A 27998-nucleotide genomic window follows, 5' to 3' on the forward strand; every position below is an offset into this window, starting at 1 on the left:
CAATAAACATGTAAGATTTGGAAAACAAGTAAGCATTGGAATGTCTTGACATCTTGTAGGGTAGAAACAAGTTCATTGGTAACGTAGGACATCATACAAAACCATTATGGATCACATGTTATTGAATAACTTTGAAAACTTTCTTAATAGAACAATTGTTCACTTTCATGCCAAAGATATGGTATAGAGTATGCTTTACATACCTGACTGTCAACCTTCAATACTAGTCCCAAATGGACTTTCCGTCTTTTCGGATTACTTATCTACAATGAACATATATAGCAATCTAGTATTAGCAACCAAACGTCACAATTCAATTATTTGAATTCACCAAACTAATGGTTATGTAGTAAGCCTTAATTACACCATAAAGGGTGTCACTTTAACCCTCTTATACTCCAATTACATTCACATGTCATGCATATTCATACAACATCCTCCAATATCAAGTTTGGATTCATTTATCCTTCCAACCAATCCATTAAATCAAATTGATCCATAGACATAAATAATCATCAATTCAATAGTATATCACTATATCCACCTTCCATAACTCAATTACCATATCCACCTTCCACAATTCAATACAACCAAACCATGCAAAATAGTCCATAACCCTGTTTTCATCACCTTTCAATAACAACCAATACATATAATCCTCTATCACACATATACATATGAAAAAGAACAAAGGCAAACAATATTCATACCTTAGAATTCACCTCTTGATTATGCAATCATGTTTGCACAAATAATAGGTGTCATTCAAAGCTCTCGAGATGACAAACGCAGTTATCGGATTACTTTGGAATTTCTACGGTTGAATCAAAAGTAATTTAAAGGTCAAATTTGGCTAGGGTTTGTTCTTTCTCAATGATTGATGATGAAAATGAGTTTTTGAACTCATATACATGTATATATACACATATTCCCGTCCATAATATAATAGGAAATGACCAAAATGCCTTTAAAATTTAAATAATGTCAAATCTATCCTTTGATGGACTGTTTTGATAAGCTAAAGTAGATCGACCATAACTCTTTGCTCCGATATCGGATTTGGGTGAAATTGGTATCGTTGGAAGGATAATTTAAAGGGATTTCATTTCATATAAAGTAGGCCACCCAGTTCGTCCTGTACAAGGAGTTATGGTCGTTTGAAGTTGACCCTAAAAATCTGTTTTGATAGGCTGAAGTAAAACGAGTATAACTCCTTGCTTAGACGTTGGATTTGGATGAAACTAATTGCATTGGAAAGAAGACTCAAATATCTTTCTTTTCATAGGTCGCAACTCTCCCAGTTCATTATATTAAGGGAGTTATGATCGTTCGAAGTTGACCCAAAATTCGGCTGGCCTCAGTAGTTTGTGTGCTGGAAATTTTCCTGCACATTTACTATTCCCAAATATCCCGGCCACCGTTTTATAGTTTCGAACGTGCTCGATTATATCCGAAACCTATCTGTTTTTGGAAATCTTTATACCGTTGGAAAGCTTATTCAATAACCTTCGCATGGAACAATCGACGGGCAAATTCCGGTATAAATTAAAAAAAAATTAATTTCATATAAATAAGACCAATACACGTACTTGAATATGCCAGTATACGTACTTGAATACGGAGTGTTACACATAAATCCTAGATGCATTGACTTTTTCGAAACGTTCCTTCAAATCATCCCAAACTGATTTCACATCAACTGCATGCATAGACTATTTCAGTATGTAATTCCTTTGCAACTGAACTCATAATCCAACCTTGAACGATAGCGTTGCATCTATCCCATTGATGTGCCAGCTCAACTAGAAAGTCCTCCTTCTTCTAGGTTCCATCAACCAGACCTAACTTGTTTTTACCCAGGAGCTGAATTCGCATGACTCTGCTCCAAATTAAGTAATTTTCAGATCCGGTAAGCTGCATAGGGATAATAGAAACTCCAGTAGTATCTGAAGCATGAAGAAACAATGCGTGATTGTGATCGAATTTCACTCCTGCCATTGTTGAGCTTTTGGATTTTCTTCAAGCCTTCTTAAAAAAAAAAACCGTAAAAGCGGTAACGTACGATCACACAACTCACAATAGTGATTGAAGCTCTGATACCATATTGAATTTATCACTGATGAGTGATCATCATCTCAATGAAACAGTGAAGCTCCATTGAAGCACATATAGAAGCTTCTAGATAAAAGATTTGCTAATAATTGAAACTGAAAATATCTTGTTATTCTGTTATCATCTATAACTAACATGATGCTATATATACAACTTGCTAACGGACTTGTACATCAACTTATTCTAACTGTTTAACTAACCACCTCACACCTAATTACAGCAATGTCATTGACTACCCTGCATCTATACAATTCTTATTCTCAACATTTGAAACCATCCGTAACTATTAGGAAATTCTAAATGTCAAAAATACTTTTTAAAATAATCCAGATCTACCCTTCTACCTTCGACTACATGTTAAAATTAGCCTCTGTTATACTTAGGTTAAAATTCATTTGTTACTTGTAAAGCTTTTCTAAAGATTTGAATTTTTAGAATTTACAATAACTATGTTAAGCTTAATCTTGAAAACACAAACTGATCAAAGAAATACAATTTCCAGACAGAAGCCAAAGAGTAAGCGATTCATTCCTCCAAATACAGTACAGTATTATTCTGGGTGAAAATATTCAACTCTTACTAGCCACTTCATCGATCTAGCTACCTCGATAGGTGGAGAGTGAGAATGGTGAAAGCAGCAGAGGAACATGAAAATGATCCCATTTCTGGGATTCTCTGATCTCAAACACAATAGACACATAGGGGAAAAATCCATTAGGATTGTACTTGCCCGTGTTGAAACTTATCCGGTATACACCTGGGACCAAATCTTCAACCATATTCAGCAGCTGACCACTTCGTCCATCTTTGTCCGTAGATGAAGACCCTAGTAATATCCAGCCGCCAATATCAGCTTCACCAAATTGTGGTCTTGCTTGATCGTCTTTCCACATCTCCAGTCGTACTTCAATGCCACTTGCTGGACATCCACGGCTAGTATCCAGAACATGTGTTGTGATAGGAGGGCGAGTTCTATTTGGAATATGAGCTGGTTTTGCCCCAGTAGCTCTAGTAGCAGCAGTCAAATGTGCTCCAATGATGTTCACACGATCTTCTACAATTTAAAGTTCAATTGAAAATATAAGATATGGTACCAAACTGCATAAAGAGATTATAATTTCAGATAAATTAAATATTCAGTGAATTTTAGCTATGTCGCTCGGACTCTTCAAAAATGTCATCGCGTGCATGTCAGATCTCTCAAAAATAGTTCATTTTTGGAGGATCCGACATGGGTGCGGCAACATTTTTGAAGAGTCTGAGCAACTTAGAATTTTAGAAATAGTTAGCACTGTCGTATACTTGAAATAGAGTTTCTCTAGAAGATGAATCAGAAAATTGAATACTTGAGAAGATCGGGCGAAGATGATTTGTAGATGGCATGTCTCCAAGCTCCAGGAAACAATGGCATAAAACTAATTGCTAACGTCTCCTATGACTAAAGATTCATAGGCCCGAAACAGAGTAGATTTAAAGTCCTTGAATAGTAAAGTTTATGAAGAGAAGATGTAAAAGAAATTATGCTTACTTCATTTAGAGAACGCTGAAAAGAACTTTTACACAACTATAGTAAAGCAAAATCAGCATAGTGGGAGAACGAGGAGCAACTTCTCAAGTTTTAAGATTAAGACAATGAATTGCATAAACACAGAAAAGCAATTAAAGCTAATAAATATTAAAAGATAAATAAAAAGATGGAATCACCTTCTGCTTTTGTCGCAATATTAGTTGTAGACAAGGATTTGATTGCCGAAGCAGTATCTACATTGTTTGAGAAGAGCTTGGCAAGGCGTAATTCAGTTATTTTCATTTGCTCCTGGGCTGCAATCTCGAACTCAATTATTGGTCTGTTCTGGTACCGTATCTACAAGAGGTATAGTTGAAACGACATGTGGGTCAATCTTTTAACTGACAAAACAGAAAACAAATTTATTTCACCACTGCCCACTGTCCCAGTAGATAAAGTAATACAAATAGACTGTTGTTTGGAAAGAAGACTACGTGTGCTACTTACTAATCTCTAAAAATGTGAAGAAAACTGATTGAAGGCCACCCGAGAATATATCTCTTAATCCGGCTAGGAAGAACGAGGGGCAAAAGATGTCCTCATGGAAAAATACCATTCATTCATTACTGGAAAAAAAATGACAAGTAAGAGCTTCTTCGATGAATACAGTTCCTCAATGAAATTCAGGAAATGGTTGGATTATAGTTATTATTTGTTCACGTATAATATCAAAATGATCACAAATGGACCCATAGTCTGCTCAAAAACTGAACTGGCATAAGATTCCAGTCAGAGTATCCTAACAAAGATATGAGGAGAAATTTCCATTTCAACGGACAGGCTAGGTGGAACTTTACACGAGACAAGTTAAAGTTATCTGAGGCAAAGACAGCAGCAGAAAAGGGGTTTGAGGAAATGCTAAAGTATCGGTGCACAATCACACGCATAACCTTTATAAGTTTTCCTACTAGAATTAGATATAGAAATTCTACGGATTCGCTACTATCTTTTCCTACCGCTCACGACAGACTTCCAAAGATCGCCCCTTTATGATGCAAGAGGACGGAGGCCAGATTTGCATTCTCACATCAATTGTAGTCATTTTCTATATCTCAATGCACTGTCAGCCAACAGAGGATCAAACTTGGAGGTTTCCATAAATTGTTTTAAGGATGCAAAATATCAGACTTTGGAGAGCAGGTTCGTAAGATACAGTTCAAAACAAAAGTCCGTCTTGACATCAGGGGGACTGGAACAGAAATACTACCTCTTTGGCAGTGAAGAATTGGTCCAAATACTCCGTCGGAATTTTTGGAACTCAAATGATTTTTGTCAAAAGCAGTCATTTGCTCTCAGAATATAAGATTATAACATGTCCAATATAATTGAGGTTACATACAGTATATGATCATTCTATCTTCAAACAGAGAGACTTTACCTTCAACTCTGTAAGTATCTCAGGGGTACTTCTCCCTGAAGCACATATCAAGAAGACAAACCCAAATTTTTCCCTATAGCGAGCATTCCACTGAACCAGTTCCTGCAAGATCAATTATTAAGCAATCTCTCAACGTAGAATGCACAAAGTAAAAAGTTGACCTACTTGTACACCGAATTTAATCTGTTGGCCAAATCAACAAACAAAAAGGGTCAAAATAATATTTTGCATTTGATCCATAGATTTCTTATACGCATATGTCTTTAGATCAAAATACCTGTAACGTCACCTCAGTAGCAGTGGACATAGCTGTTGACTGCTCTCCCTTGCTCCACCTGCAAGAGGAGACATAAAAGTTTACCATCTGGTCTGATAAACTATTAGCATATAGGTTAGAAAGATACTGTAAACATTGTAGGTCTGCAGGGGGTGGAGATGGGGAAGCCACAGGATAGAACAGCCGCATTAAAAAGTTCTCTCAAAGCACATGAATCTAGCAATCTTTCTGGTTGTTAACTTTGGGCTCTCTAAGGCAAACATACAGTACAGTGTCGCAGAGATACAATTACAAATCTTAAAATGGATGCGTGGAAATAAAAGATTAGATAAGATGAAAAACGAACACATCTAACAGATATTTCAAATAGTACATATTTAAGAGAACTTCAAGATTTTCCCAAAACAAGCCCACAATAAGTGTTATTCATTCACTTTTCTAGTGTTAATCCATGCAACACCATGTAATTTTAAGGTTTTAAATTCTATACAATGTTATGCATTGACAACTTTGAGATTTGTCTTTTAAATACCTAACACCGACGAGCCAATATTTGAACTTAAAAACAAATAAATAACTAACTTTAGCAGGGATCATGGTCACAATTTACCTTCTCGACGAGCAAATAGCAAGATTTAATTAATTAAACTGTTAAAAGCAAAAAGTAAAAAATAAAGACTATGCTTGATTTCAACACATTCCAACTTTAGTTGTCCAAGCAAATAGCATTACTTTCTCTCAAACCATATTACTATTATTTGATTAGATCATGGAATCGTCTCCACATTTCTTCAATGTTCAGTTCTACAGACGTCATTTTTTTCTTCCGGAGGTCTAATAAGCAATTCATTGTCCAAAATCAACTAGCGTAAACATTAAACTTGCACATAATATTCAGGAAAAAGGTAGAAACTTTTAGGTAGAGAGAGAATTGTACTGAGCAAAAGTAGGGCTTTTATGATCCCTGGAAGGGGTTTGACCGATTTGTGGATGAGCAGCAAAAGCTTCAAGCCACCCATTTACATCAACCTGATCAATTCAATTCAAAATGTAATAAATCAATTAGTAATTAACATGTGTAGATATGGAAGGGGACAAAAACAAAGAAATGAAAATGGGTACATATATAGACCTTGTTGAACCAGATATCTCTGGCAGCTTGGATGGCATCTTGGAGAGTGGAAAAAGGACCAGCTGCAACCATATTGTTGGAGAATTTGGTGCTCCCACAGCTTGCCAAGAAATCTTTTTCATCAAATACTGAACCCATTTTCTACAAAATTTTCAGGCTAATTGACGGCTCCAAATTGGGTGTAGATTTTGCAGGAGGAAGTGATGGGCTTTGAATTTTGTGGCTAAAAGATAGTGAAGTCTGAGCTGAGATGGTGATGATCAAAATGGAATCTATGAGTTCATTTGCACTGATTAATTAATCCATAGAGCCTTTAGATTGATTTGTTCTTTTTTCAGAAAATAGTTTCATAATCAAAAGTATAAGGTCTCGTTTGGTACATGATTAAAGAAATAAGGAAAGAATTTCCGGATAAAATTTATAATTAATATTATTTCATGTTTGATACTTTGAGTTATGAAGTACATCCACTATTCCTTTTTATATGCTTTCTTTGTTACAAAAAAGTTCAAAAGATATAGTTTTAATTAATATTTTAAGATGTATTTTATATTAAAAAACTATAACTTATAGTACTTTTTATATATTTTTTTAATATCTAAATTTTAATTTTAAAAAAAATTAAATAACTTAATTTAATTTTGAAATTTAGTCAAATCAATTTATAGAAAATAACAAGACTATATAAAAAATGGAGGAGTAGTGTTAAGTTATTTCGAGAATATTTTATCTCACTATTTATTCTAAAATGATGGAATTACTATCAACGTGAGTAAAATAGGTCAATTGGATATCCTTACTCATCTCATTTTATGTCAAATGACTTCTAAGTGGAAATAGAAAATCGTACTAACTCGATTAGTTCTTATTAGTGAGAATTTGATTTTGCATCTTACAATTTTCTTCTTTATTTTTCCTTCTTGCATCCTAGCGTATAATATTTTTTTTTTAAATATGGATACAAAATCAAATATTATTCACTTTATTTGGAATTCTTGAAGCTGAAATTAGATTTGTAATAGTGTTTGCTCTATTTTTTTTAAAAAATATTTAGAATTTAAATATATTTTTCAAATGTAGTAAAAGTTCTTCTTAGATAATTTTCAAACTCTCGATTTTCAAACAAAGGGAAAAAGATATAAACAAATAAAGAAATGAAATAATTTTGATAGTCAAACGGGTCCTATTATATAAAAAAAAAAAAAGTGAAGTGTAAAAAGCACACATAAAATGTCTTCTCTTTGAGTTTCGTAGCTAAATTATTGAGAGCATGAGAAACACACCTAAACTATCATTCATTAATTTAAAAAACACACCTCAAAATAAATAAAAAGTAATTAAAAATATTTTGAAATCGTAAAAAATAACGTTTTAGTAAACTAGAATAAAAATATATCATGTGGATTAATTAGATATACCTAAAAAAGTTCATATGCAAAATAAATTTTTAGATGTATTTTTCAAATTAATAAATAATAATTTAGATGTGTTTCTCATATTTTTATTAATTTAGACATGGAATCCCCGCAAAAAATAACGTAGATACATTTTTGGTCTACACTTGCAGTTTTAACTTTCTTTTATCAAAGTAAAATAATTTATTTTTTAAAAAATAAAAATATTTCATAATCATTGAAAAGAAAAGAAAAAGAAAGAAAGAAACGTGTGCAATTTGGTCGTTGGTCAACGGACGAAACTAGGCCCATGGCTACAACAATAAATTTGCAGCTAATCAGTCTTGAATTCAAATCCCCAAAAATACTGAAATCGACCATGGCTCACACCTCATCTAACAATGGCGGAACTGATCAGGTACAAATACAATCCTATTCTCCTCCCATCACTCTACTTTTACTATTATATATCCACTACCTATTCTAATCAATTAAGTATTCAATTAGTTTAATCGATGATCTTCATTTTTATTTTTTGATTGTCAGGTATTGGTGGAGGAGACGGGCAGTGTTAGAACATTCATATTAAATAGGCCTAAGCAGTTGAATGCTCTTTCTTCTCAAATGGTATGTCAATTATGATACTTTTAGTATTGTTTTTTTTTGGTGTGTGTGTGTTTTGGGTACTGCTCTCTTTGTTCCTAATGTTCCTAACTTTTACATTTGCACATTGTTATCTTCTCGTATAAAATAGATAAGACTTGAATGTTTGTAATGTAACTATTCATAGTTGAGAAAGGATTCTTGTAACAAGTTTTATATGTTAAACGGACTCGTTACTGTTCTCAATTAGTATCTTATTTTCTATTGTTCGTGCTTCATTTAAAAATTTATTTCGAGTTGCTGATTATTGATTAACTAGTTTGTGATTGAGCGTTAACGTTATTGTAGTTGTTTTACTTTTTTCATTCAAGTGTGTCTTGCACTGAGTTTATTTGCTACTCTGTTACTTTTCTGACATAGGTTCTCGATGACTGTTATGGAACTCAAGTAGTTGTAAGGGATTCCCACGAGTCATTTTAAGTTTTATAGTAGAATGAACATCAGTTTACTTGGATTAGTCGAGGTGCACACAAGCTGGTCTAGACGATGTTGTCGTAGAAAATAATTATTAAAAGTAGAACATCAGTTTATCTGTGTGAACTCTTTGTTATATTTCATTGCATATGTAACTGTACCGTATATGTATAGGATAACGCTCAATTCAAAATGTCCTTACTTCTTTTGTTAATTGAACATATGTTCCAGCTATTTGTCGAGCTTTAGGTATATTCTGGTTTTCTCCCCTTCCTTTAATTTATTTTTAAAGCTCCATGTGGGCCAGTGGAGTTCTTAACTCGTTTTTGATGTTGTCTATGTTGAACTGGATCTTCCTTTTCAAAACTGATTTTTAATTGATCATGTATGAGTTGTTCTAATTCTATACTTATGCTTAGGAGTTAGGAGTATATTGAGTACTAGCTACCATTGGAGGTTGAAGAGGCATGTTGGGTGTACTTTATTCTGAGTGGAATGGCGAATTTCTCTCGGCGCTTCCAAGAAAATCTCAAATTTTCCAACTTCACCTTAAACACACCGTAAAAAATAAGCTAGACCTTAAGCATCCATGCTGTCCGTTTGCACCTTCATTAACAAAAGTTTCATTTTTTTTTTTTTTTGGGGGGGGGGGTGGGGGTATGCCAAAATTTTCATCGTCAGTTACTACATTTTTCTTGTGAAAATATACCATCTACCTATCATTAAAAAAGAAAGGAACAGAAAAGAAAAGGTCATATTCTTCAGATTGAGAATTTATCGTTACTATTATTGATCTTCCTTAAGACAGAATAATTTGTCCTTGCGAATTTTCTTTGCTTAAATGTGTAATTAATTCATTTCACTGCTCCTTCGATCTAAAAATAAGATTTTGTTACAGAAAATGTATGTAGATACAAAGGTTCAAGGACTTATGCTCTATGTCTCAAGACTCGCACCTCACCTTGGTGATAGTAAAAGGCCTAGCTTTGCACTTTTCTCGTATAAAATATTGTATATCAAGTACTGTCATGGCTTTGTTAAAGCCTGGAGAATGTGACCTTATTGAAGGCCTAGCTTTTGCACCTTTATGTTGTTAGCTAAAAAGTTTAATTTGCTATGGATTCATGTTTTGCTATTTCTCATGCAATCATCTGGAAGAGGTTAATTTGTTATTTAACCTGGTGAACATTTAGTCTTCTGAATCATGCAATATTCGTGTCATATTGATGTAAATTGCCGATCACCTGATGAAATAGATTAAAGTGTGTAGGTGTGTTATAAGTGAAAAGTGTCCTCTTAAACTTATTTGTTTGTCCAGATATCTCGGCTGCTGGAACTTTTCCATGCCAGTGAAGGAGATTCAAATGTGAAGATGATAATATTGAAGGTATGCTCACTAGTAGGAGGATCTTTTCTGATAGTTAACTTGCCTGATAGTTTATCTGTGGTTATCTTGTATTTTTCGTACAAAAAAATTACAAACAAAGTATACATGCTGGCAGGCAGTTTGTATTGATTTTTGAGTTGCTTTATTCAAATTCTGAACTCTCATTTCTTCTATTTTGTGAATTCATTGAATTTTGTAATGCATCACTCTGCGATTTTGTTTCTCTTGTCTCTTGGTCATTGTACTTGTGCTGGAAGATTTATTGAGTCAGAGTTTAATGGAAAGAAAAATATCACATTTGTCAGAGGAGGGAAGGAGGATAATGGTATTCTGGTTAACCTTATAAAAAATAAGGTATTTTTCTGGTTAGAAAATGGTATTCTGGCTACACCCAATCAAAGCTATAAAGTCTCCTGGAGGGCACTAATAAGACCTTGAGGGCTAGCCAAAGGAATGTTGTATGCTGTTATGTGTATGGTATCAATAGGACCCACTCCGTATAACTGTCTAACTAGGAAGTTTCAAAGAACTTCAGTCTGTTCCCTGACTCGTGTCTTGACACAGTGAAGAAAATTTCTCCTTGGCTCCAGTGATAGTGCCCTCTAAGAATAAAGCTGGCAAAGCAGCTACCTCTCTGTAGTATCTCACCATTTCCATGTCTGACCAATCTAGTAATCAATGCTACCTACCTTTTTCTTCACCGTAGACTAGGATTACGTTACTTGGTAGTACTATTAATCCAGATTGCTGAAAGTTGGTAACAGGGATGATTTTATTTGGAAAAAGGTCTTGAGAAATATTCACAACATTTTCTTAGTGCTGGAAATCAATAATGTTACCTTTACTGAACCCCAAAAGGAAAGTCTATAGAAAAGAGAGATTTCTTACCTCTAATTAGCCGTAAATTTACTCGACATAGACACATGCTTGAACCACTTATTGACATCAGAGAGACAAGTGAAAGCATCAGGTAGTTAGTTTTTCCTGTAAATCTTTGGAACTTGAGGAAAATAAGATTGAAATCTGCGTCCTTTAATAAATTAACAGCTGAAAGAAAATGTAGTGGTTTCGCTTCTTGTATTGTGTTTTATGTTTCAGTGCTCTTTCACAAGCTTTGGTGGTAGGTTGGACAGTTCTACAAGTGACCCTGTATAAGTATAAAATATCCTAACTTCAGTCACGAAATTTACTCCTTTTGTTGTTTCAATATTTCCAGGGAAATGGAAGGGCTTTCTGTGCCGGTGGTGATGTTACAGCTGTTGTTCATAATGTTCGCCAGGGTAGGTAGTCCGCTAAATTGGTTATAGCTTGGTAACAACAGTCTTCAGTATTTATGGATGATATTTTTAATCGGATCCATGAAGGTGCAAATTTGCTTCTGTTCTTATTTATGCACTAGATGTTTAATTTTAGACATCCAAAAATATGTGACACGCCTGTAAATGCTAATTTGAAGAAGTTCCATGAGTTTCTATATTGTGAAATCATTTCACAGTTCAAATGTAGACCATAGGACCATGGTGTGATACTTTTCCTATCAGAATAACTTTCAAGTAATATGTTAATATTTTTCTTCTATTGTTAATTTGTTACTGCTATTTTGTAAGTCCGCCCCAGACCCCATTCCGATAGTGTTGCAGAAAATGGGCAGAGGCAATTCTAAATGTTGTTGTCTCGACTTTCTAAAGTTTTTTTCCGTCACTCTTATTTATTTCTTGTTGATTACTTGTCTTACTTGCATAAAAGACTCTAAGTTTGGTATTCAACTCTCTGACTCGCCCTTCCCCCTCTCTCTCTCTCTCTCTATATATATATATATATATATGCAGAAGGGTCAATGTATGTTTAGAGTGACAGAGCGAGTTCAGGGAAATCTTTGTTATGGTTGCACTACTTCTTTTGATTGTGGGGAAGCATCGAGGGTAACCCTTGATAACTAAAACCAAGAAAGATGTTTGAGACGATGATCGAGATAGGTTTTTGAGTGAAGAGAAATCGTTGATTAGAGTCACCAGGGTTATATGCGGTAGATTGCTGGTGATGGAAAAGAGAAGACAAAGTTGATTGGTGGAAGAAAGGAAATAGGATTTCTTTCTGTTTTAATAAAATTTTGTGGTGGAAAGAAAGAATGGTATGGTTTTTGATTCTCTCGAAGTTGGCAACCATCTGTTGTCTTCAAATTCCAGAAATGGTCCTTTTTTCTGGTGGGTGGAGGGGTTGGGGTGGCCAAGCTGTTAATCTCAAATTTAAATGGTTTCAGATATCCCTATTATGTTTTTTAATTTCTCCTTCCATGATCTGTTAGATAATTCAGTTGAATTTGCCAAGTGGTGAACTGGGTTCTGGACTTTTTGTATTCTTCAACAACCCAGTGTATCCCACAAGTGGGGTCTGAGGAGGGTAGTGTGTACACGGACCTTACCTCTACCTTGGGAGGTAGAGACATTATTCTGATAGACCCTCGGCTCAAGTAAAAACGTCACAAAGATAAAAAAAATGGGAGTAAATAAGCCAAGACAAAATACTAATGGAAGTATAATAGAGCATACTAAAAAAGGAATAGCATCTATAAGAAAATAATATGATATTAAAAGTACAAGAACATTAAATAGTAACAAGAATGAAATAACATAAGTGATATTGCGACTACTAGTACAGAAGGATAAGCAAGAAGTGTTCAACTACCTAACTAACCCTTTACCCCAATCCATGTCGTCTGTAACCTCTTATCTGAGGTTATATCCTTGGTAAGTTGGAACTGTGTTATGTCTGGTATAATCACCTCTTTCCAATACTTCTTCGGCTTACTTCTACTTCTCCTACAATCTTCCATAGCTAACCTCTCACACCTTTGTACTTAGGCATTCATGCATCTCCTCTTCACATGCCGAACCATCTCGGCCTCGCTTCCCTCATCTTGTCCTCCATCGAAGCCACTCCTACTTTGCCCCAAATATGTTCATTTCTAATCCTATCTCTTCTAATATGCCCAAACATCTATTAAGCATCGTCATTTCCATAATTTCATCCTTTGAACCTGAAGCATTTCGCTCCATACGACATACCCGTCTAACCATCGCTTTGTAAAACTTGCATTCAAGTTTTGGTGGCACATTCTTATCACACAGAACTCTGGATGTGAGCCTCCATTTCATTCACCCTGCACCAAAGCAGTGTGTGACATCATCGTCAATTTCCCTGGTTTGTATAATAAACCCAAGATACTTGAAACTTCCTTTCTTATGAATGGCCCATGTACCAAGCTTCACCCCACACCAGCCTCATGCATGACATCACTTGCAGTCCAAGTATTCAGGGTTGTAGTATTCTTCGAGGCTAAATTTTTCCTATTTCACCAAACCATTGAACTACCGTTTGATCACTTACCAAAGGAAAGTTGACATGGTTTAATCCTTTGATAAGAGCCTAACTCCATATTTGGTACGTGATTAACATATAAATAAAATTCTTTTAGTCCTTTCCTGAAAAATATTGTAGTTAGGAACCTTTTTAATATTGCATCATTTTATGGACATAGTGGTGCCGACAAACTTAAGTCTCAACAAGCCAAAACAAGTACGTACTAATTAAAATAATTGAAGAAAAAACAACCAAAAAGAACAACAATCATAATTAGCTATAAAAAAACTGGGTATTCACTTATTATTTATGCTTTCAGGTAACTGGAAACTGGGTGCTGATTATTTTCGTGAAGAATTCACCCTTAACTATGTGATGGCAACATATAGTAAACCCCAGGTTAACTTTGGTTATGTGTAATTTTAATTTTATGATACAATTCTCTGAGGAATTCGTTAATCTTATTTGAACTGCCCGTTGAAGGTTTCCATCCTTAATGGAATTGTCATGGGAGGTGGACTTGGTGCTTCTGTACATGGTAGATTTCGAGTTGCAACAGAGAAGTCGGTATTGCATCTCCTTGAGTAATAGATTCAATTCTTCAATCTAGCAATCAGGCTTTCCTTTTTATTTTTGACCTTTACGAAATTAATTGGCATTTGCTTGAAATGTGTCTCTTTATATTTTGTGGGCCTCTCTATGGAATGAAACAATATCTAATATTCATCTGGAATAGTTTTAAAAAAATTAGAAGAAAACCTTACAGACAGTATATCTTCATGAACTTGAATTGATAAATATGGAATTGGATTGAGAGTTTAGTTTTTACTTGGCAATAATAAATTACCTGAAGGGGGAGCCTTGGAGTAACTGGTAAAGTTGCTGCCATGTGACCAGGAGGTCACGGGTTCAAGCCTTGGAAACAGCCTCTGGCAGAAATGCAAGGTAAGGCTGCGTACGATACACCCTTGTGGTGGGGCCCTTCCCCGGACACCGCGCTTAGCGGTAGCTTTAGTGCACCGGGCTGCCCCTTTTTAGTAATACATTACCTCTTTCAAACTTGGTTTATCTTTGCTATGTATAACTGGTATCAGAAACTTCTCAGTCCACATATTCTCATGTTCATTTTTCCTGTAGGTTTCTGCTATGCCTGAAACAGCTTTGGGACTCTTTCCTGATGTAGGTGCCTCTTACTTTTATTCGAGGCTTCCAGGATTTTTCGGTAATTCCACTTGAAACATGGTTCAGATTTATAAAAGAAAATATACTGCTAGATATAGTTTATTCAAGTTTCAGCATGGAGTTATTTACTTCTTGTCGGTGTTTAAATTTATGTCATCACCTGGTTGCTAGAGCGTGGCTAGTTTGAGTTTGCTAGATATAGTTTATTCAAGTTTCAGCGTGGAGTTATTTACTTCTTGTCAGTGTTTGAATTTATGTCACCACCTGGTTGCTAAAGCGTGGCTGGTTTGAGTCTATCTTGAGAATTATAATTACCCCCAGCTACGTTGCTTTTAATGCTGCTTCTTCCCTGATACCTTTAAAACCTAAAGCGGAAAGAGTTGAAAAAATGAAGGTTGGTCCTTCCTCTCTCAGAAGGTGGACAAAAGCTTGCTATACATGCTGCCCGTGTATCAAAGCAGCAGGCATCATGTTCCTTTGGTGCATCTTCTCTTAAAGTCTGAATTTTTCTACATTTTATATCTAAATTCCACTGTTTGCATTCTTGAGCTTGAGTTGTTCTCATTTCAAAAAATATCTCACACTTGTTATATGACTACATCTAGGTCAAAACTTTTTAAGATGCAAGTCTTATAATTTTTCCCTATAAAATTTTGGACTGTTTGCTGTATTTTAGCATTGGTTTTCACAATGATTGCTGAATTTATTTAGGCCATCAATATTAGGCCTTAGTTTTCATGATGATTACTGTATTTCTTTGTCATTACAAATGTAAAATAGCCTTTGATTACATGCAAGGCATCTTCTCTACAAGGATATTTGAAGAATGGGGTTTAATTTTTATTGTTGTTGTCCTGAGTTGGGGAAGACTAATTCCTCTGTTGTGGTGGTGCATGGAGAAAGTTTGGTACGAATAGTTAAATACTATGTCTTGTGTTCCTTAACTACTTCCTTTTATTCTTTGGCAGGGGAATATGCCGGTCTTACTGGTGCTAGGTTGGATGGTGCTGAAATGCTTGCTTGTGGTCTAGCAACTCATTTTGTACCCTCGGAGGTATGATGCATTGATATCCAGCACTTTCTGGCTATTTTGAATTGCTTCTATAACAATGAAGTAGGTCTTCTGTTACTAATAACAAATGAAGTAGGTCTTCTGTTACTAATAACAAATGAAGTAGGTCTTCTGTTACTAATATGTCCAAACTGAATGGTCCATAAAATGGCAAAATTGATATTGCCGGACATTTAATAACCAAATTGCCAGTTCCTGACTGCAGGAAGATATTAGGCATATGGTGTTAAGACGTAATCTTATCTGCCATTTGTTATATAGGTCTCATCATCTTTTTAGTTTGTTCTCTTCGGAACTGTAGTTTCTGCCACCTGTCCAACAATAAAAGGACGTCTAATTTCCGCCAATTTTGACCATGTTTCTCACAATTGGGTGTCCACTTTGGCCCAAATCTAAAAGGGTTTTGATGGTCCGTGGTCAAATGTTTGATCTCCAGTGGACCGGGATGCAAACTACAAATTGTTCTACTTAGTTAGGTTGTGGCATCTGCAGGTTTAGCAACTTGGTGCCTGCAATCATTAGTCGCTTGTTTTTTCTTTTCCCATCTAATAAGTAGTAGAGCTTTACAGATATATCATGCAGAGTACAGTATGTAAGTTGAAATTCTTTTAGCGGCATTGGTTACCAACAAGTATGAATTTGAAGTATTTGGAGAAAAAATATTCAGGTCTTCGAAATTGCCATGCCAAACAGTGTCCAAGCTAATCAGGCGTGTTTGGAATCTGAATTTGCCAATCCTGTTTGCAATGGGTCCTAGATGAATTTGTGGTATCTTCCATTAGTCACTGATCGACTTATATGCTATATTGTGGATTTATGGGTGGTACAAGAAGACCTTTCCTGATGATCTTTTTTTGTGCTGAAGTTTGTAGTTATCTGATTTTAATGTTTGGCATTTCAAATAATCGGTTTGTAGATCTTAAATATACATCTCCACGCAGGCTGCATAGTATTTATCCAATTGTTTATTTCCTCCCTTCGCTGATCTAACTTGAATGCTTTCTGATCTTCCTTCTCTTCACAGAGATTGCCACTTTTAGAAGAAGCATTAGCTAAAGTCGATACAAGTGATCTAGATGTTATTTCTGCCATCATTAGTGGCTACTCTAGCATGCCAAAGTTGAAAGCAGAAAGTCCTTATCACAAGTGAGTTCATTTGATATCTCTGTTATGGTGTTTGTTTTCTTGCTGATTTATTGGAAGCCTACCTTCTAAACAGAGTTCCAGGTCCTAGATGAGTATTTTTTTTGAACGTATTAAAGAGCATTGTATTGATAGCATATCACAGAAATAATATGTGCTCTTTCTTATTTGTTATTTTGCTATTGTGTTACTTCTCTTCCTGTTGTTGCAAGACTATGTTCACTTTACTTTTATATTCCTTTAGAAGTTTAAAATGATGGATAGCTTTCCAAAGTTTGAATTGACTAGAAGGGAAGATTGTTCAAATAATACAAAACCAGTAGTCTTCGAAATTTCAGGACCCCTTTCTCATCAGTTCATCTGTTTCAGTTCTGCAATTTTATGTCTGTAGGATGAAGATTATTAATCGCTGCTTCTCTCGAAGAACAATCGAAGAAATCATATCTTCTCTTGTAAGTTTGAGTGATGGATGGTTATTTGATGCATTCTTTTGTTTTCTGTGGTGAAGTTACTTTGTAAAATTTTGATAAAATAAGTTATCAGAATACTTGATGTGAACTTGGCATAAATCATCTCCAGGAAAATGAAGCTTTGAACAAGAAAGATGACTGGATCTCTTCAACCATCCAATCTCTGAAGAAAGCATCTCCGACAAGTCTTAAGATTTCATTGAGATCAGTAAGTCGATCACTACTAGGTGATACCATTATGTTATTACCTGAACAAATGTAGTGCCTAGGTTCATTTGCTATATGTTTTGGAAGGCTAGAGTTTCAGAGGCTGGAAATAGTTTTGTAACTTAAATGTTGGACAAAACTGGTTTAGAGAATAAATATTCCTATTTTAACTGCAAGTTAGGTACTCCATTTGTCTGGGTACCGAATAATGCTCGTTTTCCTGAAGTCCTTAAACAGTAATGAAGTCTTTCAATTTCCTTCGGAAAAGAAAGAAATCGACTTTTGCTTCTTTATTGCTTCTGTTCAACTGAGCACCTAATAGCTGTGAAGGGTTTTCCTACTACATGATCTGGGGAATGTAATTCCAATCTGAATTAAACTCAGCTATTTTTCTACAGAACTTCCTAATATTTATTTGTGTATCTACAGTCATTCATGTGAAATACTGGAGCAATCTGTATTTCAAGAACTAAAAATCAAATTAGAACCATTAACTTTTTGCCGTATTGAAATGGATATACAGATGAGATACCTTATTATTGTTTCCTCAAGTACCAGCATGCGCTGCTTTGTTAAGTTAAAGCATCTTTTAACCAGATATCAAGTGTCAATGATAGTTAATTTTTTGGATGAAATAGAGGAAGAAAGAACAATGTGAACTCTGTTTTATATTATGCTTCTGGAGAAGTTAGTCGGATCAGCTGTTTGGTTATGATTAGGTCAAGAGCTCTACAAATAGATTGTGAATTATACCCCTTTTACCATACACTTCTCCTCAATTCAAAGCATAGTGACTGTTCCTTGTACTGGTTCAACCTTTTCTCCTTTACAGATTTACCTCTGTTGGCTTTGTCCCTGTCCATGGGAATGCAATTGAATTAAAAGTTCTAAATTATCAAGAAAATATTGGTTTCTTTCTTATACTGCTAGCTATTTGACTCGAAAAAAACTACTAGCTATTTGTACAACTTATTAGAAACCCCTCCTCCCCTGCCCCTGGGCCTTGATTTTATTTTCTTAACCGCTACGACAGAAAGATCAATTAGATTTTACGCTTGGATTAAGATAATTTATTTTGCGTTTTCAAATTTGATGCTAGATTAGTATTGCTGTGTTGCAAGTTCTTCAAATAGAAAAATATGATGATGTCTGGCTCAACAATCACATCTTGAATCTCTTTCTACAGTGTCCTCTCAATGCCTTGATTTAGCCAGCATTTTCAGTGGAGTGTTGTTGAGTATCTGCAGATTGTTAATATTAGCTCATTTTTCTGTTCCAGATAAGAGAAGGGAGACTGCAAGGTGTTGGTAGTTGCCTTATTCGAGAGTATAGGATGGTTTGTAATGTGTTGAGGGGAGAATTTAGCAAGGACTTTTTCGAGGTATAGACTACGCCATCTTTCAGCCAGCCATTTTACTGCATTGCAAGACTGACACTTTAAAACTTTTACTGCAGGGATGCAGAGCCATACTCATCGACAAGGATAGAAATCCTAAGGTGTGTTACATTCATTCATTTGATCATGGATAATCCTGAACTTAGATATCAAAAGTTTCTTTCCTTCTTATACTCGTCTTTTCTCATGTTTTCAGTGGGAGCCCTCCAGACTGGAACTAATTAGAGATGATGATATTGAATGTTACTTCTCTAAGATAGACGATGAAGATTGGGAAGACCTAAAGCTGCCTCCAAGATCAAACTTGCCTCCATATGCAATTGCCAAGCTTTAAATTTTGACTCCTGAAGATCTTTCCATACTCTACAGCATGTTGCCCTCCGTTCACTAGATCATTATGAAGTCCCAATAACGATTAAAACTGTAACACATTTAGTAAGCAGTACAAATAAAGGCACATCACTCCATTGTATGAAATGTCAAAAAAGCAAGCCCGAGATAATGTACCCCCTACAATACTTGCCAGATAGTTGTGTATACAGATTTACTCGTTACTCCATTGATTTGAGATGTCAGAACTCATGCAGAAAAGCTAGATTGTATTATACTAAATAATACTGTGCCACTTAGTTTCTGTATTCAGAGATAATGTATCGATCTTAATTTGTTGCAACGCGAGAGCTTGTGGGTTAGTTTAGCTCTTTACCTATCTGATTTACAAGCAAACATTCTTCCTGTCTTGAAACACAGGCAGTATAACTTTAATTATGCTCGACAAGTGGGTATTTATCCTTGATTTTCCACTGCAGTTCAACTATTTCTCTAAGCACTTACATCTTGCCTTCTTCGAAATTTACTACTAGTATAGATGTGATCAACATCAGCTTGTACGAAAATTTTCTAAGGTTATTTTCTGTGATCAAGATGTATAATTGTATAGATCTTGTCCATGGATTATTAAAAATGTGCAGTGGCTCTATTTGCTCCCGGCACTCTAATTGGAGTCTCATGTTGAACCAAATGACTTATCCTTTTTATGGAGGTAAATCTTTGCTCGTTAGATGAAGAGGATTCCAAGTCCCATATAGTGAATCTTTGCTTGTTAGATGAAGAGGATTCCAAGTCCCATATTCTCTATCGATGTGACATTTATTACTATGAAATTCATGAATGATATAGTACTTTATCCTTCCAATTTTATCTGTCGCTTTATCTTTTTTTCACTTCTGTTTAAGACAACACCAATACACCCCCCGTCTAACCCTAATTAAGAAAATTAAAGGATATTTTCCTCCATACCATCCACACCTTAGTCTAATTCTTCTAAAATGTTTTCCTCTATACCAGATATACCCTTTAAGTCTAGTTCTGCTGGTTTATCAAGTAGAACTTCAAATACTCCCTTCGTTTCATTTTATGTGTAATCAGTTTCGTTTTGATACGTCCTAAAAAGAATGTTATCCTTTCTTTTCTGGTAACTATTTAAAGATATATTTTTTCTTATACCCTGATTAATCCCACTAATATGATCTCACTTAATTAAAGGTAGTAGTAGTAGTATATTTTTAATAAAGGACAATTTGGTAAACATCACCAAGTTTTTCCTTATTTCTTAAACTCTGTGTCCGGTCAAAGTATGCCACATAAAATGGGATGAGGGAGTAATAAGTGTTGTTGGACCGTTTCACCCTTAGAGGTGAACAAAATCGAACCGCAAATCGTATCAAACAACAAATTGAGTCAAACCAGAAAACTTAGAAGCTGCTTGGTGAAGTCCTTCATGCATAAATATATGTACCGTGATGTAATTCATAAATATATTCATAAATATTTTTTAACCTTTTCATTGATTTTATCTTTCAATATATTATTTCAAATTTAAACGTAAAATTTTGAAAAGAGAACTTCATAAATATACTATATAAGACTAATTATTGCAAGTCCTACCAATAGTGTTTACTTTTCAATACATAGCACGAAATTTTTATAGAAGCCTAGCAAAGGGGTAAAAGAAAAAAAAAAGTTTGAAATGGTATTCCATAAATTCCGTTTGTAACAAATATTAATCTTCCAATTTTTCCCAATTTATTGTTAGCTCATATTATTTTGATGTTTCACTATAAATCAATCGATTCTCTCCTCATAAATATCACATTTAATTCTTTTATTAAAATTCCATTCAATAAACAGTTTTTTTTTTTTTAATTTGATAAGAATAATTTAAAAATTATTCTTTTTTACTATGGAAGATAATATTCATAACTCATGCATGCTTTGCGTCCGTTTTTACTTTGATTTTCATCTAATGTTTACGGATAATATTCCCGCATTAATTTTTAGAATAATAGAGATAAAAGTTATCGTTATCCTTATGAATGTTGATATTATAATTGCGTAATTTATTTTATTATTTATCTATTATAATATTTACTACTAGTCTACTAGATGTATTTGAATATACGTGTTGCATATGTTTGATGGTGTGGAATGTGGATCCATACAACTTGCTTTTGGTAATGTAGTTGATCAATACAATTTACATACCTAAATTATGTAGTTTATATGTCTTTTCAATTTAGTTAAAAACTAGAAATCAATATGGGTATTTGTTTGGTGATTATCATCAATTTTCCGCAATCATAAAATATATCTAATACAAATGTGAACTTAAAGAAATAATTATAAAATTTAAATTCGGTATGCAAATCAATTATCGATTTTTATACCCATTTTAATCACCAATATGAGGATTAGTGATGACAAAATTATTTAGTTTATGAAATGCGTATACAAACTACTTTCAACTTAATTGATTGATAATGTTATATAAATTGAACTATATAATATTTACATACTGCAAAAATTGACTATGCTTTGGTATATATAAATTGATTTTAGCTTGATTGGTTATAATAATAATGGATATCAGATTGTTTGATTAAGTAATGAATAATGATAACTGCAAATTCTTAATTTAAGCCTATTAAATTAATTAGAAAAAAGTAAATTGAAATAAATAAATATTAAAAACTCTAATAATAAATCTAAACTGTTAGACATTGTCATTATTTACTTAGTATTGTAAATATTAAAAAATAGATTTAGTTGGTATAATAAAGAGTCGTAAATTTTATATATTGTACTTATCTCAATTTTGAATAGTCGAATGAGTTTTATAGCTCATAGATATCAGTAACTCAAATAAAGGTCAAATCAATATTAATAAAAGCATTCAATTAAATACTAATTGGAATGAGTGGATATCTATCCTTTAGTTTTGTATAAATATATAGCCTGAATTTATTCTTTTATTTACTCTATATTTAATGTTATTTTTCTAAGAAACTCCTAAGATAGGTCTATCTTGCTAGGACCAAAGAAATATTTAAAGCACGAGTTATACGTTTATATGAAGACTTTACTAGAAAAAAATCCCGAGAAAATCAAAAAATTCAAAAAAACCCCAAGTTGAAAAACCCAAGTCTTATTGATTTAATTTGGTTTATAATATTAATCACTTGCGAATAATTTAACTTGATATTTAAAAGAATCAGAACCAATCCGGACATGTACACCTCTATACACTATCGCCCCTCAACCCCCCCCCAAAAAAAAGAGAGAGAGACTTACAAGATGAGGATCATGTGTACAGACGGCAAAAGTTAGGCTAGACACGGTTCTAGAGTGTAGACCATGGAAGATAGTAACAAATTACATGGCTGTGGGGTGTGGCTAGAAAAGGTTTAAGATAATTAATACTAGCTAGTAGTAATTAAGATAGCAAAATGTGATCTGATTTTGGCCACCAAAATGGTCAAAAATATATTGTGCAACTTGGAAAATGCCTTGTGGAAGAGGCAATTGTGCCACATGAAGAAGTTAGAAACAATTTAGATTTATTATTAGAGTTTTTAAGAGACATTAGAAACAATTATTGTGGTATGTACACCATATTCAGTCTTCTTCATGTGAAAAAGTTTCTAATGTCTTGTTGTTTTCTAATTTCTTGCACCTATATACAACATGCACCTTTTAACTTCATTTTTTCAAAAGTCAGCAAGAGTTGTACTTACAACCTTTTTATTTTAAATTTTTTGTTACATCCTTTGACCTAACACTGTATATGTAACTGTTATACGAGTAATTTTCTTAAGAATAATTTTGTTTAATTTTTGTAACACATAATTTTCCATAAATATATTTTAAACCTTCTTGCTTGCTTCTTTTCAATAAAAATATCCTGTCAAATCGTTCAGTGGTTGACCTAATATTCTTGTTCGACTCGTACACATCGAAATTTTGTGGGAATTTATAAGACAAATTCGATTTTTGTTAGAGTTCTTGGAGGTCACTTTATCTTGAACCTAAATTGAAAGCTATTTTACCCTAAACCTAAATCACGTCAATTTAAATAATACTAACATATTTCCTCAAAGTGGCATCTTTGAATATTCAATTGACTCTAGATATTCACAAAGATATCATCCTACTTTCGAGAAATACGCTCCTAACGACTCTCGAATCATGACACATTTTTAGAAAAAAGAATCAAGAAAGTAACAAAATTGTACCCGTATTCTTCATAAAAAAAAAAAGTATTATTTTTCATGAATTAAATTTTATTGCAAACACAACTTTCTTATTTTTAATTTTTAAAAGAAAAATAATTCACTGTTATAGTAGAATTTTATTTATGTGCATAACCATCAAAATCATGAGCTAATTGATAGCTATAGGCTTTAGCCAACATCTACTCATATCTCACTTGTTGGAATAAAAAAGTAAAGATCTTCTTTTTTTTTTTTAAAGAAAAAAATTGAATTTCGAAAATGTTATTTTCGAAGAGTTTACTTTGCATCTAGCAGTTAGCACGATATACCATGACTGCATGCTCATGATTAATAAATTACTTCCTCTATACTAAATGTAAATAATGATGTTAAGTTGTTAACCCAATCCCTTTGTTCATCTCTCAATTCTAAACAATACGATAATTTTCAATTTCATGACATTTTAAATAGTAAAAATAACATAAATCTCAACCTTATTAGAATTATTTACACTCTATCTAATATTTAATATTAGTGTGTGTTTATGTTGTTTTTCTTATGAAAGTCTTGGTCAATTGTCGTTTTTTTTTGGAAAGTTATCACAAATTGAAAAAAAAATAAAAAAATATCTTGCAAAAATGTAAATATAATCAGACCTTTCTGGTGACTTTTTTTATGATACTCCTTTTCGTTAATTATATGGTTTTTTTTTTTTTTTCATTTTAAGAACTCTAGAATGCAGTATTGTTAATAATATATAACTTTCACAATCCTTCAAGAATTCAAATTAGATAAACTACCGAACAGTCCATAAGAGAAGAGAATGACGAGTATTCACACCAATGAAAATTTTAAATTTTAATTAACGTGACATTTATACTATTGAACAAACTTTTCTTTTTTCTAAATAATTTCTAAAAGAATATATAAGTGAAATTAATATCTTAAATTATATCTTCATCATGTAAAATGAGACTGATCGAATATTAGTTATCCTTCTAAGTTAATAATTTGCTTTAAGAAATCAAAGATGAAGAATGCAACGTTCTCACTCTTTCAAAAAAGATGAATATGAAAGGTTAAATGCTGAGCTTTTTGTGTGTGTTTGAAAATAAATGGTCCTAATAGTAAAGTATAAACTCGTTTGGTGTGACATATAAGGTATAATAATTTTGGGATAAAATACAGAATTATTTTATCTTATATTTGGTCAGAGGTATTAATTTGTCTCGAGATTATTTATCCCACCATTTTTAGCTTAGTGACGAAATAAGTTATCACATATACATGGCGGAATAGCTATCCCGGAATAGCTAATTCTGAGATATAGCTGGAATAAATTGTTACTAACCAAACGACCCCTAAATAGCTGGAATAAATTGTTACTAACCAAACGACCCCTAACTGGTTAACTCTGACTTGCTAAGTTCTGCGTGTCTGCATTTTCAAATGCATTCGTCATGTTAGATCACATTTGTAGCTCAAAGATGGATAAATTCATAATATTATACTCAAATTATACTCATTGAAGTAAACCTATTGCATTGACATTTAATTAAATTTTGGTTTGAACTATATTGTTTGTTGTTGAAATATGAAGTTGATTTATACTCTTACAATTGATAATCTTTCTTTTAATTGACAGCAACGAAAAAAAGGGCGTTGTTATGTTGAAATAAATTGCATTAGTCACCACAAAAGGATGTGTTGCAGTGGATGAGGCTGCTCCTCCCTTAATCAGAGGTCTCGAGTTCGAGTCCTGGGTAAGAAAAAATCCTTGACAGCAACGAAAAAAAGGGCGTTGTTATGTTGAAATACCTCCTCCCTTAATCAGAGGTCTTGAGTTCAAGCCCTAGGTAGGAAAAAATTCTTGGTAGGGAGCCCCACGAATGGGGCCCTACTCTGCACGAATTTGGATTAGTCGGACTCCAATGCAGGTACCGGACACCGGATGAAAAACCAAAAAAAAAAATTGCATTAGTCATCATGCGCATTTTTTAAAATTTTATTTTGTTTACCACAACATATTTCAATAGTATTACCTGGAGTACAAACATATGTGACATGACAAACGATAAATTACTTCAAAATATATTGCCAGAGTTTTGGTTGCATATGACTCAAAAGCTCTTATTATAACTAATTTCCGAATTCACTAGTGATGACATTTTGAGTTTTGGTTGCCAATTTTTTTGTTAAGTAGGCACGTAATTTTCAGACAACTCTATTTACATTGTTGTAAAATTTTAGATATAGTATTATGTAATTCCTCCGTTCGCTTTTACTTGACATAAATTCTTAATTGATAGAAAAATACACTACAGCAGCAATGAAAAGAAAAAGACTCTGCAAGTGTTGAAATTTACTCTGTATTCAAGTTACAAAATACTCTGTTACAAGGGTCTTAAATAGATGAAACTAAGTAGCAACAGAACACGTTTATTCTCTTAAGAAATCTGAATCTAAAAATTGACTTAAAGTTAACTTGTAGCCTAAAGACTAAGAACAACTTATTGACTCCTAAATAAACTCAACAACTAAACTACTAAGTGACCCACAAAGCTGGTCACGTCGCTGGTCATGTAGTCAACATTCCCTCCCTTAAACTGAAACATCTTTCAGTTTAATTTGCAAACACCAAGTTGATTCTGTAGCTTTAGAAATGACACTGGTTTCAAGGGCTTTGTGAACATGTCTGCAACCTGCTTTTCACTTCTGCAATAGATAAGACTAATCTTTGCCTCTTTAGTTAGATTGCGCAAGAAGTGATACTTCACATCTATATGCTTACTCCGTCCATGTTCAACTAGATTTTTTGAAAGATTGATCACCGAAGTATTATCACAATAGATTGGCGTTGGTCCTTCCTGCTTAAAATGAAGTTCTTCAAGGATGTTCCTTAGCCAAACAGCTTGACAAGCGCATGACACTGCAGCAACATACTCTGCCTCTGTGGTCGACAAAGTAACAATAGGTTGTTTTTTTGAAGACCAAGAAATAACTCCAAATCCCAACATAAAAGCATATCCTGATGTACTTTTCCTGTCTTCAAGATTTCTGGTATAGTCACTATCAGTGTAATCAACCAAATGTCCAGCTGCTTTCATCTGATAAAAAATTTCAAAGTCACTGGTACCATTCAAGTACCCCAGGATCCTCTTAGCAGCTTGTAGATGCATTTCTTTTGGACTCTCCATGAACCTGCTAATGAGACTTACAGCGTGCATAACATCAGGCCTTGTTGCCGTCAAGTACATCAAGCTTCCCACAATTTGTTTGTATAAAGTGTTGTCCACTTTTCTTCCTTCAGATTCTTTGACGAGCTTCAGACCCTTCTCCATTGGTGTACTCACAGTGTTGCAGTTTTTCATCTGAAATCTGTCCAGAATATCTTGCACATATTTCTTTTGAGAAATAAAAATGCCATCAACTGATTAATTCACTTCTATACCAAGAAAATAATGCATCATACCCAAATCCGACATGTCAAACTCAACCATCATGGACTTCTTAAAATTCTCAATCATGGGCAGATTACTTCCGGCATAAATTAAGTCATCCACATATAAACACACCATTAAAACCCCTGCACCCCTCTGTTTTATATAAAGAGTATGTTCATATGGACACTTTCGAAATCCCTCCTTTAAAAAATAAGCATCTATACGACTATACCAAACTCTTGGAACTTGTTTTAGCCCATACAGAGCTTTTTTCAATTTAACCACTTTATTCTCAGCACCAAATTTCACATAGCCAGAAGGTTGTTCGATAAATACCTTTCCTTGTAGTTCACCCTGTTGGAAGGCAGACTTCACGTCTAACTGGAAGATTTTCCAAGCATTTTGAGCAGCCAAAGCAATCACCAATCTTATGGTATCTAATCGAGCAACGGGAGCATACACCTCTTCGTAGTCAACACCATATTCTTGCTTATAACCTTTTGCTACTAAGCGAGCTTTAAACTTGTCAACCTCTACGTTTTCCTTCAGCTTTGTTTTGTAAACTCATTTAACACCGATGGTTTTCTGATTTTCTGGAAGATTTCTCAACTCTCAGGTATCATTTCTTTCAATTGATCTAATCTCCTCATCCATGGCTTGCTGCCACTTTGGATCTTTGACGGTATCAGTGAAAGATATAGGATCACAATCTGAAAACAAAGAGAAATGACTGGCCGTATTTCTAAATTTATTGATCCCATATACCTCATAATCTTCCATCCAGCTCGGTGCACCTCTGGTATGTTGAGGACATTCATTACTGAAGTGAGCATCACCTGATTCATGTTCAA

General features: G+C 33.9%; 2 protein-coding genes across 3 annotated transcripts; one reads left to right on the forward strand and one right to left on the reverse strand.

Annotated features, from left to right (window-relative positions):
* Positions 1-2590: 2590 nt before the first annotated feature.
* LOC107844177 (uric acid degradation bifunctional protein TTL) lies at positions 2591-6918 on the reverse strand. Of its 2 annotated transcripts, none has more exons than XM_016688659.2 (6): positions 6467-6918; positions 6272-6363; positions 5335-5392; positions 5058-5159; positions 3817-3976; positions 2591-3166 (listed from the first exon to the last, which is right to left on the reverse strand). In XM_016688659.2, the coding sequence occupies exons 1-6, from the start codon at positions 6602-6604 to the stop codon at positions 2709-2711; spliced, it is 1008 nt and encodes a 335-aa protein (XP_016544145.1). In that variant the 5' UTR covers positions 6605-6918; the 3' UTR covers positions 2591-2708. The 2 variants fall into 2 exon arrangements, with proteins under 2 accessions (XP_016544145.1, XP_016544150.1); XM_016688664.2 differs by having other exon boundaries at positions 2591-3163; positions 6467-6917.
* A 1133-nt stretch (positions 6919-8051) lies between these two features.
* On the forward strand, positions 8052-19846 carry LOC107844170 (3-hydroxyisobutyryl-CoA hydrolase 1). Its single transcript, XM_016688653.2, has 14 exons — positions 8052-8278; positions 8407-8487; positions 10256-10324; positions 11541-11604; positions 14004-14083; positions 14168-14251; positions 14822-14906; positions 15835-15920; positions 16963-17084; positions 17473-17533; positions 17661-17759; positions 19038-19139; positions 19214-19255; positions 19351-19846. The coding sequence occupies exons 1-14, from the start codon at positions 8171-8173 to the stop codon at positions 19486-19488; spliced, it is 1221 nt and encodes a 406-aa protein (XP_016544139.1). The 5' UTR covers positions 8052-8170; the 3' UTR covers positions 19489-19846.
* The last annotated feature ends 8152 nt before the right edge of the window (positions 19847-27998 follow it).

This window comes from Capsicum annuum, chromosome 1 (assembly GCF_002878395.1).
Source record: "Capsicum annuum cultivar UCD-10X-F1 chromosome 1, UCD10Xv1.1, whole genome shotgun sequence".
In the NCBI taxonomy this organism is placed as follows: domain Eukaryota; kingdom Viridiplantae; phylum Streptophyta; class Magnoliopsida; order Solanales; family Solanaceae; genus Capsicum; species Capsicum annuum.

Bases quoted from the DNA above. Each gene is read 5' to 3' on its own strand.
- LOC107844177 (XM_016688659.2), bottom strand. From the start codon at position 6,604: ATGGGTTCAGTATTTGATGAAAAAGATTTCTTGGCAAGCTGTGGGAGC. The intron at 5,393-6,271 runs GTACAATTCTCT...CTCCTCTTGCAG, and splicing joins AAAAGCCCTACTTTTGCTCA to GTGGAGCAAGGGAGAGCAGT. The intron at 3,167-3,816 runs GTGATTCCATCT...TTTAAATTGTAG, and splicing joins TATTGCGACAAAAGCAGAAG to AAGATCGTGTGAACATCATT.
- LOC107844170 (XM_016688653.2), top strand. From the start codon at position 8,171: ATGGCTACAACAATAAATTTGCAGCTAATCAGTCTTGAATTCAAATCC. The intron at 17,085-17,472 runs GTGAGTTCATTT...TTATGTCTGTAG, and splicing joins GCAGAAAGTCCTTATCACAA to GATGAAGATTATTAATCGCT. The intron at 19,140-19,213 runs GTATAGACTACG...CTTTTACTGCAG, and splicing joins TTAGCAAGGACTTTTTCGAG to GGATGCAGAGCCATACTCAT.